Raw genomic sequence first — 14,549 nt, 5'->3', positions numbered from 1 at the left:
CTCTGCATCTCAGACCCTTATCAGATCCTTCATTCCAGCATCCAATGTGTCTCCCTACTCTCCTTGCTCTGAGCATGCTGAAGTTTTTCCCACTCAGATAGTTGCAATTAAAGAGGTGGAAGAAGTTATTAGTTATATAAAATTGGCTAATAGATCTCGGGACACACTGCGTGGATTACTCATCTCGCAAGAAAATATGTGATGTCACGTGACCTGGAAAAATGTGCACTCAGTTTTTTTTTTTTTTTTTTTTTTTTCCACGATGAACATGCCAGTTCTCCTGACCGGAGCACTAACGAGTTGTACAACAAAGATTCAGTCATAGTCCACCCGCCAAGGCTTAAAGCGTGGAGTAAAACTTTCCCACTCCTACTCATAACTTCCAAATAAAAAAAAAAGTGAATTCAAAGTCAGCATCTCTCTTTTTTTTTTTTTATAATCCAGGGACATCGTTTTTCTTTTTTTTTCCGATCATCGAAACACAGTCATGGCGCAACCTCAACAGATAGTCAATAGCTTCCAACAGGCTTTAAACATTTCCGGATCACCCAATGCAGTGTCCACATCCCCAACTCAAACTTTGAATTTGAGTCAATACTTCCCACAAAAGGCCACAAAGGCCTTGAAGCCATTCTCGACCGAAGACATCAAGATACTATTGTTGGAAAATGTCAATCAAACAGCAATAAATATCTTCAAAGGCCAAGGTTACCAAGTGGAATTTTACAAGTCGTCGTTACCGGAAGAGGAATTGATTGAGAAAATCCAAGATGTGCATGCGATTGGAATCAGATCCAAGACCAAGTTATCGGAAAAGATTTTGAAGCATGCTAAACATTTGGTTGTCATTGGATGCTTTTGCATTGGTACCAATCAAGTCGACTTGGATTTCGCAGCCAAGTGCGGTATTGCCGTTTTCAACTCGCCCTTTTCCAACTCGAGATCAGTTGCCGAGTTGGTCATTGCCGAAATCATCACTTTGGCAAGACAATTGGGGGACAGATCCATTGAGATGCATACTGGTACTTGGAACAAGGTCAGTTCCAAATGTTGGGAAATCCGAGGCAAGACTTTGGGAATTATCGGCTACGGCCACATTGGCTCTCAACTAAGTGTTCTTGCCGAGGCAATGGGTATGAATGTTATTTACTACGACATCAACACCATTATGGCCTTGGGTAACTCTAAGCAAGTTGACACGTTGAACGAGCTTCTCAACAGAGCCGATTTTGTCACCTTGCACGTTCCCGCAACCGCCGACACCAAGAACTTGTTGAGCGCACCGCAATTTGCAGCAATGAAGGATGGTGCTTATGTCATCAACGCCTCGAGAGGAACCGTGGTTGACATTCCGGCTCTAGTCCAAGCCATGAAAGCGGGCAAGATTGCCGGCGCTGCCTTGGATGTTTACCCACACGAGCCTGCCAAGAACGGAGAAGGCTTATTTGGAGACGAATTGAACGACTGGGCAAGCGAATTGACCTCGCTTCGAAACGTCATCTTGACGCCTCACATTGGCGGATCAACCGAAGAGGCGCAGTCTGCCATTGGTGTTGAAGTTGCCAACGCCTTGACCAAGTACGTCAACGAAGGTACTTCAATCGGCGCCGTCAACTTCCCCGAGGTCTCCTTGAGACCTTTGGATTTGGACCAACAAAATGTCGTGAGAGTCTTGTATATCCACCACAATGTCCCTGGTGTGTTGAAAACCGTCAACAATATCTTGTCCAACCACAATATCGAAAAACAGTTTAGTGATTCCCAAGGAGATATTGCTTACTTGATGGCTGATATTTCCGATGTAGATAACAGCGACATCAAGTCGCTATATGAACAATTGGAACAAACACCATACAAGATTGCCACTCGTTTGCTATACTAAAAAAAAAAACCCAACAACACATCTTTTGTTTAGTTTGTTAATTTCAATTACACGTACCAACTCTGAGAACAACCAAGCAAGCCTTTGTAGTGTTTTCTCCAACAACACATCTTCTGTTTAGTTTGTTAATTTCAATTACACGTACCAACTCTGAGAACAACCAAGCAAGCCTTTGTAGTGTTTTCTCCAACAACACATCTTCTGTTTAGTTTGTTAATTTCAATTACACGTACCAACTCTGAGAACAACCAAGCAAGCCTTTGTAGCGTTTTCCCCACCTTGCTGGCCTCTTTGGTGTGGTTGGTGGCGGTTGTTGATCTACAGTGGGGTAGTGTCCCCGTAGCCAAATGTGGAATGGTTGTGTTGGAAATGCAAAATGGTGGCAACACCTCAGAAAAAAAAAATCCGGCCCTCGACTGGGAAATGAAAGAGAAAGAGAGAGATATAGAGTGATAGAGATTGAGAGAGTACAGTACGCCGCCAGTGGGGGTTTTTCAATATCACCAGCTATTCAGTTTCCAGTCTTCTTTTTTTTTCATTTTCAAACCAAAAAGGTTAGCGGTTTTCATAAACGAGGGTTTTACGAGACTTGGGTAGGGGATTAAAGCTAAAAAAATGGCATTGGTATCGGCAGCTCCGTATTTGGCCCTCCTAACGGAGCCGGACAACAACTTGAAAACTTATGCGTTGTCGTCGTTGAACGATGTTGTGGATCAACTATGGGCAGAGATAGCAAACAACATCACGGAGCTCGAGGATTTGTTTGAAGACGAGTCGTTCCAGAAGCGAGCATTGGCGGCGTTGGTGATCTCCAAGGTATACTACAACTTGGGCGATTTCGACGCTTCGGTCAAGTACTCGCTCTTTGCTGGTGAAGAGTTCAACGTTGAAGAACAGTCTCAGTACATGGAGACCATTGTTAGCAAATGCATCAATTTGTACAACACCTTGTCCCAGAAGAAGTTTAGCAACGGCGACGTCCAGATAGATGCCCGGTTGGAAGCAATCTACGAGAAAATGTTGGGCAAGTGTCTCAAGGCCAATGAGGTCAAGTTGACTTTGGGGATAGCGTTGGAGTCGTACAGGTTGGACTTGGTGGAGTCGATATTGAAGGACCAGATTGAGCAGAACGAGGAAAACGGATTGAGTTTGATCAACTACGTGTTGGTGTGCACCAACTCGGCTATCCCCAATGCGAATTTCAGAACCCAGGTGTTGAACTCGTTGATTTCCTTTTTGTTGGAGTTGAAAAAACACCAGGATTTCTTTACCATCACCAAGATTATTGTCCAGTTGAGCGACTCGCAGTTGAGTACTAAGTTGTTCCAGGAGTTGGTGAAACAAGAAGAGGAGTTGATTGCCTACCAAGTTGCCTTTGACTTGGTCCACACAGCGTCGCAGGACTTGTTGGATGACGTAATAGGCTCGTTATCGTCGAGCAACGACGACACGCTCGACAAGAACTTGATCACCAAAAAAGTCTTGAATATCCTTTCAGGGGTGCCTACATGTGACTTTGACAATACTTTTCTTTTCAGAAACAACAATACCGACACCACCATTTTGAACAAGACCAAGAACCTCTTGGACGGCAGAAGCTCGGTTTTCCACTCGGCAGTGACGTTTGCCAATGCATTTATGCATGCAGGCACCACCGACGATTCTTTTTTCAGAAAGAATTTAGAATGGTTGGGCAGAGCAGCCAATTGGTCGAAATTTTCTGCCACGGCAGCACTCGGCGTCATCCACATGGGCAATTTATCTCAGGGTCTCACCATTTTGAAACCATATTTGCCAACCTCGACCAGTGCGTCCCACACAAAAGGTGGTGCGTTATTCGCATTGGGCCTCATCTTTGCTGGCCATGGTAGAGAAGTGATTGGATACTTGAAAAAGTACATTGACGATAATGGCAATTCAGCTGGTTCGAATGATATTGACATCCAGCTCCATGGTGCCGCTTTGGGTGCCGGCGTTGCTGAGATGGGCTCGAAAAAGGAAGATCTTTACGACTCTTTAAAGACGGTGCTTTACTCGGACTCTGCGATTTCCTCACAAGCTGCAGCTTACGGGATGGGTTTAGTTAAACTTGGAGCTGGAGACGAAGAAGCTACCCATGATATGCTTACATATGCTTTAGAAACGCAACATGAAAACATTATTCGCGCCTTGTCCATTGGAATCGCGTTGATTCAATATGGCCGCGAAGACAAGGCCAACTTTGCCATCGATGATTTGTTGCTGCAAGAGTCGTCCATCTTGAGATATGGTGGTGCATTCACCATTGGTTTGGCTTTTGCTGGCACTGCCAATTCGGAAGCCATCAAGAAGCTTCTCCACTATGCCGTATCTGACCCTAGCGATGATGTGAGAAGGGCGTCGGTGTTGAATTTGGGGTTTGTTTTGATTCGCGACTATACAGCAGCTCCACAGTTGGTTAAGTTATTATCCCAGTCTCATAATCCACACGTTAGATATGGTACCGCTTTGGCATTAGGGATAGCGTGTGCTGGTCGAGCATACTCTCCCGCCATTGAAGTGTTGGAGCCATTGATTAAAGATCCGGTTGATTTTGTTAGACAAGGGGCCATGATGGCCACTGCCATGATTTTGATCCAGCAAAATGAATTTATTTATCCAAAAGTGAAGGAGTTTTCGGCGCAATACGCGGACACGATCAAGAATAAACACGAGGATGCCTTGGCCAAGTTTGGCGCTACATTATCGCAAGGTATCATAGATGCTGGTGGAAGAAACGTCACCATCAATCTTGAAAACTCGCAAACAAACACGTTGAACACAAGGGCTATTGTTGGATTAGCGATGTTTGCCCAATCTTGGTACTGGTTCCCATTAGCACACTTTTTGTCGTTGTCGTTTGCCCCCACATCGATTATTGGCGTGAGAAGTGTTGATTTGAAAATACCCAAGTTTGAATTAAACTGCCATGCCAACCCTGAATATTTCCAGTATCCGCCACAAGTGGAAGAGTCGAAGGAGAAGCAGCCTGACAAGTTGGCGACTGCCGTTTTGTCCACCACGCAAAAGGCCAAGACCAGAGCAAAGAAGAAACAGTCCAAGAAGGATGCAGATAAAATGGATGTGGATGAGAATAAAAAGGAGGCATTGGAACCAAATGGAGATAAAGCTGGCACCGGGAATGGCACCGAAAAGGATACCACAAACTCGAGCACGAACAAGAACAAAAAAAGCGACGCCAAGGATGAAGATAAAAAAGATGCACCACAGCTGCAACTGCCTGCCGTTGTACGTTACACCAAAAATGCCTACAAGATTGAAAACTTGTCTCGAGTGTTGCCGCAACAAGCCAACTTTGTTGCCTTTGCCAAAGATGGACGGTTTGTTCCCGTGAGAAAATACAGGGGCAATGGCGGAATCATCGTGTTGCAAGATACTAAACCCGACGAGCCCATAGAATTCATCAAGACGGTGAGACAATTAAACATCACTGAAGCACCATTACCAGAGCCATTTACATTGAGTGGGGAAGATTTAGAGGAAGATGACGATGAAAGTGATGAATAGTAGCTTTTTTTTTAAAAGTATAAGGAAAAATTCGTTCTTCTTTCTTTGCATAGAAACCGACAAACAAAAAAAAAATACTATACATGACTCTGTAATGTTTGCAACCATGTAGAAACAGACACACACGGATGTGTACTGTTAATTTCCTCCTTTCGATAGGGCGCCATGGACACGGTTTCGAGTTGACCCTGGCTCAGCGCCGATTGGTAAATTGAAAGTATCACGTAATCGTTCTCGCACAACATCAAACACGGGAGTATTACACCGCAAGAACCTCTCATCAGTAAAACACGCCAACTGGACCTCACCCTGCCGCAATTGTTCAAACATGGCAAAGGGCAGCCAGTTGCCAAACCTGAGCCTTTGCCTGCCACCACCGCCACCACCGAAAACTCTTCTAAACACCACATTATCGACCAAATATACATTGTACATAACGGCGAATTGCAAAGTGTTGCCCGGGTTCACATCGCACGTGTAGCTGCCGCCCAAGCCGTTGCCCACGATAAATTCATGTTTAAACAGCGGCGCGAAATTGATAAAGTAGCCCGAGTAGCTTAGTCTTGCATCGTAGCCAATGTCGAGTTCGAGAAACCATGTTTGGCGGTAGGAGGCCTTGTCGCCGGCGTAGTTGGTGACGCAGTCCAGGATCGGTTGCCATGTGGTGGAGAGCCAGGTGCCTCCCAATGGTGGCGTTGCTTGGATCGTCCAGTTTTGATACGAGACTTCTATGTAGGCGGGTTGGTCTTTGCTTAGGATGTGCTCGTTGAATATTACGGATTTTGTTGATGATATATGTTGGATTGAGTTTGGTTGCAAGTCCGTTGGTTCGAGTTCTGTATGGGTGGTGAAGTAGTTGTGGACCAAGTTTAACGATGAGAGTTTTTGAATGTCGTTTTCTTCTTCGTGGTTGAATGTCTCGGATATCTTGATTGGATCGACGTGGATGAAGAAGTACGGGGCCAAGAGTAGCACCTTCATCGTGAAACCTTCTTGAGAGGTTGATTCGTGGAAGTTGAAATTTGGTTGCAAAAAAAAAACCAACCAAAAAGAGAGAGACAAGAAATGGGGAAAATGTCAAACAACAAAAGTGTCTCAGATTGCAACAACTGCAAGCACGGGACGATGGTCACTACATAAACAACCGTTGCAATATTGACCAACAGTGGTATGGTATAGTATGGCAACGTTGGGCGTGGTCCAAATAAAGTCGATGCATCCCGTACCGTTTCCTCGAAAACCGGTACATGTCCTGCGTTCGCCTTGAACTACACGAGCCAGTTTTCCGCTTTCCTTTAAACACATGGAAAGCGTCTGGTACCCCGGATCGGTCTCCTCGCAGTTGAAATCACCCACCAAGACACAATTCTGGTATCCGCTTTGCCTTATCAACCGTTCAATCAAAAACGAGCTTTCAGCGCGCGCAAACTTGCCCTTGTGGTCGTAGTGGGTATTGTAGAAACTGACAACTTTGCCACTTTGGTGGTGTTTCAACACTACAACGGTGACGATTCGATTGAGCGCCGCGTCCCAGCTCTTGCTTGGCACGTCAGGAGTGGTGCTCAACCAGTGAGTTTTAGAATCAAGCAAGATCCAGTCGTGGAAATTGTAGATGACGGGGGCAAACTCGCCGCGGCTTGTTCCGTCGTTGCGGCCCACGCCAAAGTATTTCCAGCTGGGTCCCAAGCCATCCATAATGTCCTTCAATTGCTCAATGAGCACTTCTTGAAGCCCGATTATGGTGGGCAAAAGTGGATTCGCCGTGTGCTGTTTGATGAGGTTGATTACCCCTTGCTTGCGTGTCAGCCATGGTTTTTCTCCTTCCACCAAGTTTGTATTGGCGTATCTTATGTTGTGAGTGTAGACCTGTACTCGTACGAGATGGTCGGTGTTGGCGCTTGAGGTGCTTATCAGATGGGAGTTGGAGTTGGAGTTGCTTTTAAACGTCTTTCTTACGAAATCCATCCATTCACCCATTTTCTTTTTATCTCACAGCAGCAAGCTGGTGCTAGATTTGATAAGGACGGAGGTATGAATGTTGGAGTTTCCCTTCACGTTCAGTTTGACAAAGGTTAACATGAGTCTACATTGGACGTTTTGCGCATGGCTCTGTGAATCTCTCCTCTGTCTCTGTTTTTATCCAATATTATAATAAACACCAGCCAGCTCAACCGCATTGGAAGCCTAGTGGTTCATGGGCAGTTCTCGTACGATTTTCTTGTTTTGACAAGTTGAGAGAAATGAAGAGACGATTTGAACCCAGTTCAGAAACGGCCACGGCTCGACGATGACTTTCTTTCATCATCTCACATAAAGATTGGATCTCCCCGATAATCATGGCTTAGCTTAGATAAACCACACAATCACCACCAACCACCTCCTCTGCTAACCAGACGGGGTCTCATCTCTCGCCCCCCAAATAATACAAAGTAGCTGCTGCTGGCGGAGAAACAACACTAAAAATTAAGAGTTGCTGCTGTTGTTGATACCAAAACCTCAACGTGAATCAAGTTCGTAATAAAACCAAAAAAAAAAAACACTCGTCGTTCATGTAATATCCAGCAACCTTTGATAGCCAGTTGTTTACTTCATCGAAGGAAAGAAAGAAAGATTGAAACGCTGTTCGTGATGGCAAACCCCGTGCTCCCCACTGCGCGTCCCTGTACCCTGTACCCTTCTACATTCTACCACCTGCCTTTCACCCTGCGTGGCCTTTGCTTGTAACCCCATCTCCTTCCTGCTGCTGTAGTTTCTCTTAAAACTTCCGGATTCGCCTGCCAAGAGTGAGGCCTTTTGGGTTTAGCAGACAGCAGGCGGCGAGTTGGCTATTGACTGTTGACGATGTACAGGATGCTATCACCGCCGACACTGCATTGTGGAGTCACTGTCCGTCTCTCATCCAGTCTCTAGTTGTCCGTCTCTCCACAGCCGCCCTTTCGTAACAACTCACCCTTTGCTTTTTCACTAAGACTCGCTTCTTATCTTGTGATGTGTAATAGGTAACACGTACACATCTGTATATATTCTCTTGGTAGTGAACGCCTACTTAATCTTGTGGATATCACATGTGTTTTGTTCTGGCTCTGGTTGTGGTCCTCTGGTGATAAACAGGTATTAGTCCTTAACACACAGAGGGAGAGATCAATATTATACATGGAGGTTTACTTACATATACGATTTTCATGAAACGGTTGGAGAAATTATATTATTATGTCCTTCACTATAACTTCGACCCTCGAGTATATTTTAAAACCTTGCCAGCTATTGATACAGTTTTTCAATTTAACCACTAGTCGTATACAGCTCTACATATTCAGCAATTGTAGCAACACCAAGATGTCCTCGTCAAGGCAAGAACCAACGTATCTCAAAAAGGAGTTGTTTAAAGCTACATTGAGCTCCAAGGGGATTTATATTACCAATCAGCACTCGCAGTCTTGTCAAGATGCCGATGGCGATGCTGACGATAATGACAATGGTTCAGATTCTTTTTTGCTTTTCCATGACGATGAGGCTTCCTTGCGATCTTGCTTTGCCTGTGGCTACAACAACAGCTCTGTAAGTTCAAGTTCAGCTTCCACGTCAACCAAGCAGCCAAAATATGTCCCCTTTAAAAACATCATTTATGCCGAAGCAAGACCTGCTTCTTCGTCGTCAACAAAGAGACTGAATCAAGTGACTGTGACTTATGTTATACCGGACCACGCAGACATCACCACTAAAGCAACAAAATTGTCCATCAACAAAATCAATGTTGAAATTGAAGATTTGCAACAGGCATCAGTGGCCAACTACATCATGCAAAAGGCATATCTGTCGAAAACAATGCAGCAGTGCTCAATTCTTGTACTTATCAACCCTCATGGAGGCCAAGGCAAGGCGGTGCAAATCTACAATAACCACATTAAACCCATTCTACAAGCAGCTCATTGCAAAATCACCTTGCAAGAAACGGAGTATTCGGGTCACGCTACTGATATAGCTAGAGAGTTGGACATTGACCAGTATGACGTTATTGCATGCTGTTCAGGCGACGGTATACCGCATGAGGTCATCAATGGATTTTATCAACGTTCGCGGGATTTGGGGGTTGCGGCATTCAACAAGTTGATCATTACTCAATTACCCTGTGGATCAGGTAATGCATTCAGTTTGAGCACATTGGGCGGTTCCAAGTACCCTGAGATTGCCACTTGGCTAATGCTAAAATCCAAGCCTACTAAAATCGACTTGATGGCAATCACCCAGGGTACAGGAGAACGGATGAATACAAAATTGTCGTTTTTGAGTCAATGCTATGGAATCATTGCTGATTCAGACATTGGCACCGAGCATTTGAGATGGCTCGGCTCGATTCGATTCGACATTGGTGTGATTCAACGAGTATTTTCCAATGCCAAGTACCCCTGCGACTTGTACGTTGAATTCTGGAGCCAGAACAAAACTGAAATTGCTCAGCATGTGGAGCAACATTTGTCGCTGTCGGATGAAAGCAGCAAGACATTAACCGATGACGAAGAAGACGACAACGAGCAAGTATCAGTCGCGACGAGCGACTTGGGCTTACATTTAGTCACCACGAAAGATTTAACCACCGGCAAGGCCAACTTGGATGAACCAGTGCCACAAACATGGCAGGCACTCCCGGAAGAAATCTGTAAAAACTTGAACATACTATATGTGGGCAAGATGCCATACGTATCATCCGATGCGCAATTTTTCCCCGCGGCGTTGCCGAATGACGGATACATGGATATGATAATCACTGACGCGCACCACACTTCGGTGTTGAGCTTGACTTCGATCTTGCTCAATGTGGAAAAGGGCAAACACATCGATGATGACGCGGTGTTGCATGCCAAAATCAAGGCGTATCGATTGGTGCCTCGAATGACGGATACCAAGGACCATTACATCTCGGTTGATGGTGAGAGTTTTCCCTTTGAAAGTTTTCAGGTTGAGATACTACCTAACGTCATGACGGGACTACTTCAAGATGGGAAGTTTACGGAAACTGTTTTAACCAGGTATAGTTCCACATAGCGCCATCAAAACAAGAACCACCAAAAAGAACAAAAAAATGGAGCGGGATTTCACATCAAATATACATACACACAAATAAAGGATAAATTCTTTACATATGTACTACTTTCTCTAATGGCGATATTTATCATGTTGTAACTTCGAAACCTTCTTCAACTCAGCCAATTGTTCCTTGAGCAAAGGTATATCTCTCAATGCCTTCTCCAACGCGATTCGCTCTTTCTCCAACTTCAACCTCTTATCGGCATCCAATTTGCCAAAGAAATAACCACCTTTACCATCGAATTTGAGCAAGTACTTGTGGAAATGCCACAATGCCGGCCTATGGGCGACACTGAGCAACGTTATGCCCAACTTCTGGGCATGCTCGTACATAAACTGCTCCATGTCGGGATTAACGGCAGAAGTACACTCGTCAAGCACGGCAAATTTGGGTTCATGGTAGTATAATCTAGCCATGGCTAATCTCTGCTGGGCACCAGTTGATAACTCCTCATCCCAATTCTTGACCTCGTCAAGTTGATCGACGTAATCGCCCAATTTCAAAATTTGGAGAATCTGTTTCAACTCAGAGTCATCCTTCTTTTGCTGGTCTGGGGCATGAGGATATATGATTTGTTCTCGAAGTGAACCTTGTACCAAATAGGCGCGCTGGGGAAGATAAAACATATTTTCCGTGGTTGGGATGGTGATGGTACCTTCTTTTATGGGCCATAATCCACCGAGCATTCTAAACAAGGAGGATTTGCCTGACCCATTTGGTCCTGCAATCAACAAGTGGTCGCCTGACTTGATGGTGAATGTGAGCGAAGGGATCAATGTCACATCAGCGGGAGTCAATAATCTCACCTTGTCGAAATTGATTTCATCATTGTTAAACTTGACATTGGAATGGATGGTCGATTTCCTCTTTTTGACATCTGCCAACGTGTCTTGGAAATCGGAAACTCTTGTGGCATGGCCAACAATTTGCAATAAATATCTCCTTGCGTAGATTAATCTATCGAGCGAGTCAGAGGCACTCAATAACAATCTTCTATTGGTGATGAAATTACCAGCGGCGTTTTTGTCGTCGGCCTCGCCGATATGTTTGCCAATGAAAATGGGCGCTGAACACAAGACCAAGCCAGCAGCACCCCAGAAGTACTTGACGATAAAAGTCTGAGCAATCTCATGAATGGCCTTTTTCCAATATTCGCCTTTACTAAATCTCTCCAATGTGTAATAACAATAGTCAATATAGTCCAATTCTCGATAATGGCCTTTTAAAAACGCAATCTCTTCATTGTTGGCAACAATCTTTGCATGTGCCGATCTCAACTGTCCTTCCAAATTAGCGCGCTCGCTCGCCAATTTGGCAAATGGAGGTGAAAAGAATCGAATAATCATGGTGGAGAAATGGGCCAATATCCCAAGAGCAAGCGTTCCTTCACCATTGCCCACACCGCTCTTGCTCAATTGCCGAGCACACAAGACCAAGTCCAATGTGGGCTTCAACAACTGACCCGGTAAGCTGCTCAAAGCATAGCTCAAACGCGAAACATCAGTAGTGATTCTCTGGTTGGGGTCTTTAATCTTGTTGCCGCTCAAATGAATCAATGAGTAATAGTTGGCGTCCAAGTTATCGGGCATATACTCCAGCATAATCGACTTGTTCAAATTTTCCCTAATGGATTTACTCAAGTTTGATTTGGTCCATGATATGAGTGCATTGGTGATACTCGCGGGAAACCCAATCAAGAGCCAAGCTAACAACAATTTGCTAAACGCTTTCAATCTTCTGCCCACCAAAGCACCAACTAGTTGACCATCCAAAGTGGCCACCTTGATTGTAAGCAAAGCTCGAATCACCAAAAGCACCAAGTGGGCCAACAAGTAGCCAATGGTTCTATCATGCAATGTAGGTACGCACGCCTTGAATAATCGATCAAATGCCTGACGAGATAGCTTTGGGTGTTTATTCTTGGAATTCAGTGCATCTTGTACCTGTTGCTGCGGTTGTTGTTTGTCTGATTTGGAAGCTTTCGATGATGTCAGACTTGTGCTGCTGCTCCCCGTGCTGGCGGCTCCTGTAAATGCAGCTGTTATCAATACTATGTATGAAGTATTGAGAAGAAGCGATCGATTGGCTCGATATAGCTTGAGCAATGATAGCGCTACTGTATTGTCTCTGACTCTTGGAGGATTTACCGACATGTCTGTAGTTGATTCCCGTTCCGGCAAATGTACTGTCAATGAATGACTGACTGAGGACTAGATATAATGGTCTATCCCGCTGTTAAACTCTAAAGCAAAGAAGCACTCGGTTCGTTCCGCAAAGTACACTGATTAATCCACCCTTTTTTCTAGATGGATGCAGTTGAAATGAAGTTGGATTCGTTCTTATAGTTGTTCACTGTGTGTGTGTTGTCTTGCTGGCAGTTGAATTGATGTTGCAGTAAGCCGTTTGACTGTATCTATTTGTACACCACCCACCCACAACCACAACCATGATTTTTTTTTGTCGCGTTTCCAAGTGTCGGAAAATTCGGAATGACTTTGCGACATTGAATAGGCTAACCAACTCTTACTTTGTAAGAGACCACTTTCTTTGGATACTTGCGAATCCCTCTGGCCATTCAAAAGTTTAGGTTGAGTATTACCAGGAATGGCAAGTGAGCATCAACATTCCACTACTAATCGAATTTGGAATCAAGTATTGCGAGACTTGTTGTGTGTGAGGAGGGGAAGGGAAACACGTGAGGGCAGTTCCATAGACCACGATGTGCGGATGTACGAAGAAACAACGGTGTAAATCGGTCTTGTACAGGCGCCCGTTTCTTTTTTATTTATTTGGGGAAGACTAGGTGACGCAAGGTCGACTCAAGTTGATGATAGAGAACAGGCTTGGAAAGGTAAACATCACCACCACGGCATAGCAATTTACCTAACAGCGAATTACGTGATTATTCGGGATTTTACGTGGCGAGGGTCAAGCTAGCTGTAAACGTGAATCCTCATTGATTTTGGTCAAAAACTCCGAGCTTAAAAGACGTGGAAAGTCAGTTGTATTCGCCTGATGCTTGATCGACACCCACTGACGCTAAAACTCAATTTTTACTTTTACTCCATACTTTGAGTGTCCATTGCACCTTCCGCTTCATTGAATCAACTCGCTCCCAATCGCTAAAGTTGCCTTATTGCCCAACGATTAGTATCAATGTGGCAAGGTTTTTCATTTTTTTTTTTCATTTTTTTTTTCATTTTTTTTTTTTTTTTTTGCATCTTTTTGCAACTATTTTTTGCAACTAATGTCTGTGTCCCGCTGCAGTCTCTTGAACCATTTTTTCTTTTGTTTTTTGCCGTATTTTACGGATGCTATCTGCCCGATACGAACGGGAGAGGCTTATGGATGTAACTATTGTTCTTTTTGACTGAGGGTGGTGTCGGGAAGAAGTAGTTCGATGCACATAGCGAGATGAACTCAGGAGGACCAACCATTTTCTCAACTGTCAGCCTTCCCCCTTCTCCTTGCACATGAACACCCGCTCATTGATTGCCAATGTGCTTTAAAAAGGAAAAAAAAGCGAGGCAAGCTTCACCACCAGAGATAAGGCGTTCATAACGCACGGCAAACCTTTTTTCTTCTTTTTTCCTTTCTGCTCATGTAATCAGTACAGCATGGAGCGGGATGCGTAGGTTGGCAGAGAGAGTCTACCGAGTTGCCTCCCACGATACACCCACTACCAGTCAGACGATTTTATTCTCCTTCTCTCATTCTTATGCTTGTGTAAGTTTGAATCAACTTGTTCTCTCTTTTCTCTTTTTTTTTTTTATTTGCCGTGCGCTAGAGAGTTTGCCAGACTCTGCTTCTTTGCATCGGCGTACGGCACGAAGACGACACAAGTTTCAAGGTCAAGGTGAAGGAGAGGCCTTTTTGTATTTTTCGATGTGTCAGTGGAACTCCGCTGAAAACCCTTTGCCTCCTTCAAACCTGTCAATGCTGAGAGTGATTTTTTGTATCACTATAGGACATTTGTTCTTTCCAGACAAGAAGAATTAAACAAGTTTTTGGTTAGCACCCCCTTCACCGTGTGTT

The 14,549-nt window shown here is 44.4% G+C and overlaps 6 protein-coding genes across 6 annotated transcripts; 3 read left to right on the top strand and 3 right to left on the bottom strand. All coding sequences in view use genetic code 12, as the record gives it.

The window, feature by feature from the left end:
* Positions 1-487: 487 nt before the first annotated feature.
* LODBEIA_P06490 (uncharacterized protein) lies at positions 488-1,882 on the top strand (the record flags this gene model as incomplete). Its single annotated transcript, XM_066976592.1, has 1 exon — positions 488-1,882. The coding sequence occupies one exon, from the start codon at positions 488-490 to the stop codon at positions 1,880-1,882; it is 1,395 nt and encodes a 464-aa protein (XP_066827587.1).
* Positions 1,883-2,497: 615 nt separating this feature from the next.
* On the top strand, positions 2,498-5,428 carry LODBEIA_P06480 (uncharacterized protein; the record flags this gene model as incomplete). Its single annotated transcript, XM_066976591.1, has 1 exon — positions 2,498-5,428. The coding sequence occupies one exon, from the start codon at positions 2,498-2,500 to the stop codon at positions 5,426-5,428; it is 2,931 nt and encodes a 976-aa protein (XP_066827586.1).
* A 138-nt stretch (positions 5,429-5,566) lies between these two features.
* On the bottom strand, positions 5,567-6,409 carry LODBEIA_P06470 (uncharacterized protein; the record flags this gene model as incomplete). Its single annotated transcript, XM_066976590.1, has 1 exon — positions 5,567-6,409. The coding sequence occupies one exon, from the start codon at positions 6,407-6,409 to the stop codon at positions 5,567-5,569; it is 843 nt and encodes a 280-aa protein (XP_066827585.1).
* Positions 6,410-6,523: 114 nt separating this feature from the next.
* Positions 6,524-7,405, bottom strand: LODBEIA_P06460 (uncharacterized protein; the record flags this gene model as incomplete). Its single annotated transcript, XM_066976589.1, has 1 exon — positions 6,524-7,405. One exon carries the CDS (start codon positions 7,403-7,405, stop codon positions 6,524-6,526), a length of 882 nt encoding a protein of 293 aa, XP_066827584.1.
* A 1,359-nt stretch (positions 7,406-8,764) lies between these two features.
* LODBEIA_P06450 (uncharacterized protein) lies at positions 8,765-10,471 on the top strand (the record flags this gene model as incomplete). Its single annotated transcript, XM_066976588.1, has 1 exon — positions 8,765-10,471. One exon carries the CDS (start codon positions 8,765-8,767, stop codon positions 10,469-10,471), a length of 1,707 nt encoding a protein of 568 aa, XP_066827583.1.
* Positions 10,472-10,582: 111 nt separating this feature from the next.
* On the bottom strand, positions 10,583-12,667 carry LODBEIA_P06440 (uncharacterized protein; the record flags this gene model as incomplete). The annotated part of the gene is made up of 1 exon (XM_066976587.1): positions 10,583-12,667. The coding sequence occupies one exon, from the start codon at positions 12,665-12,667 to the stop codon at positions 10,583-10,585; it is 2,085 nt and encodes a 694-aa protein (XP_066827582.1).
* Positions 12,668-14,549: the final 1,882 nt, after the last annotated feature.

The sequence above is a fragment of the Lodderomyces beijingensis genome, assembly GCF_963989305.1.
Source record: "Lodderomyces beijingensis strain CBS 14171 genome assembly, chromosome: 1".
Taxonomy (NCBI): Eukaryota; Fungi; Ascomycota; class Pichiomycetes; order Serinales; family Debaryomycetaceae; genus Lodderomyces; species Lodderomyces beijingensis.
Note: the sequence above shows the minus strand (reverse complement) of the source record. Positions and strands in the feature narration are given on the sequence as shown.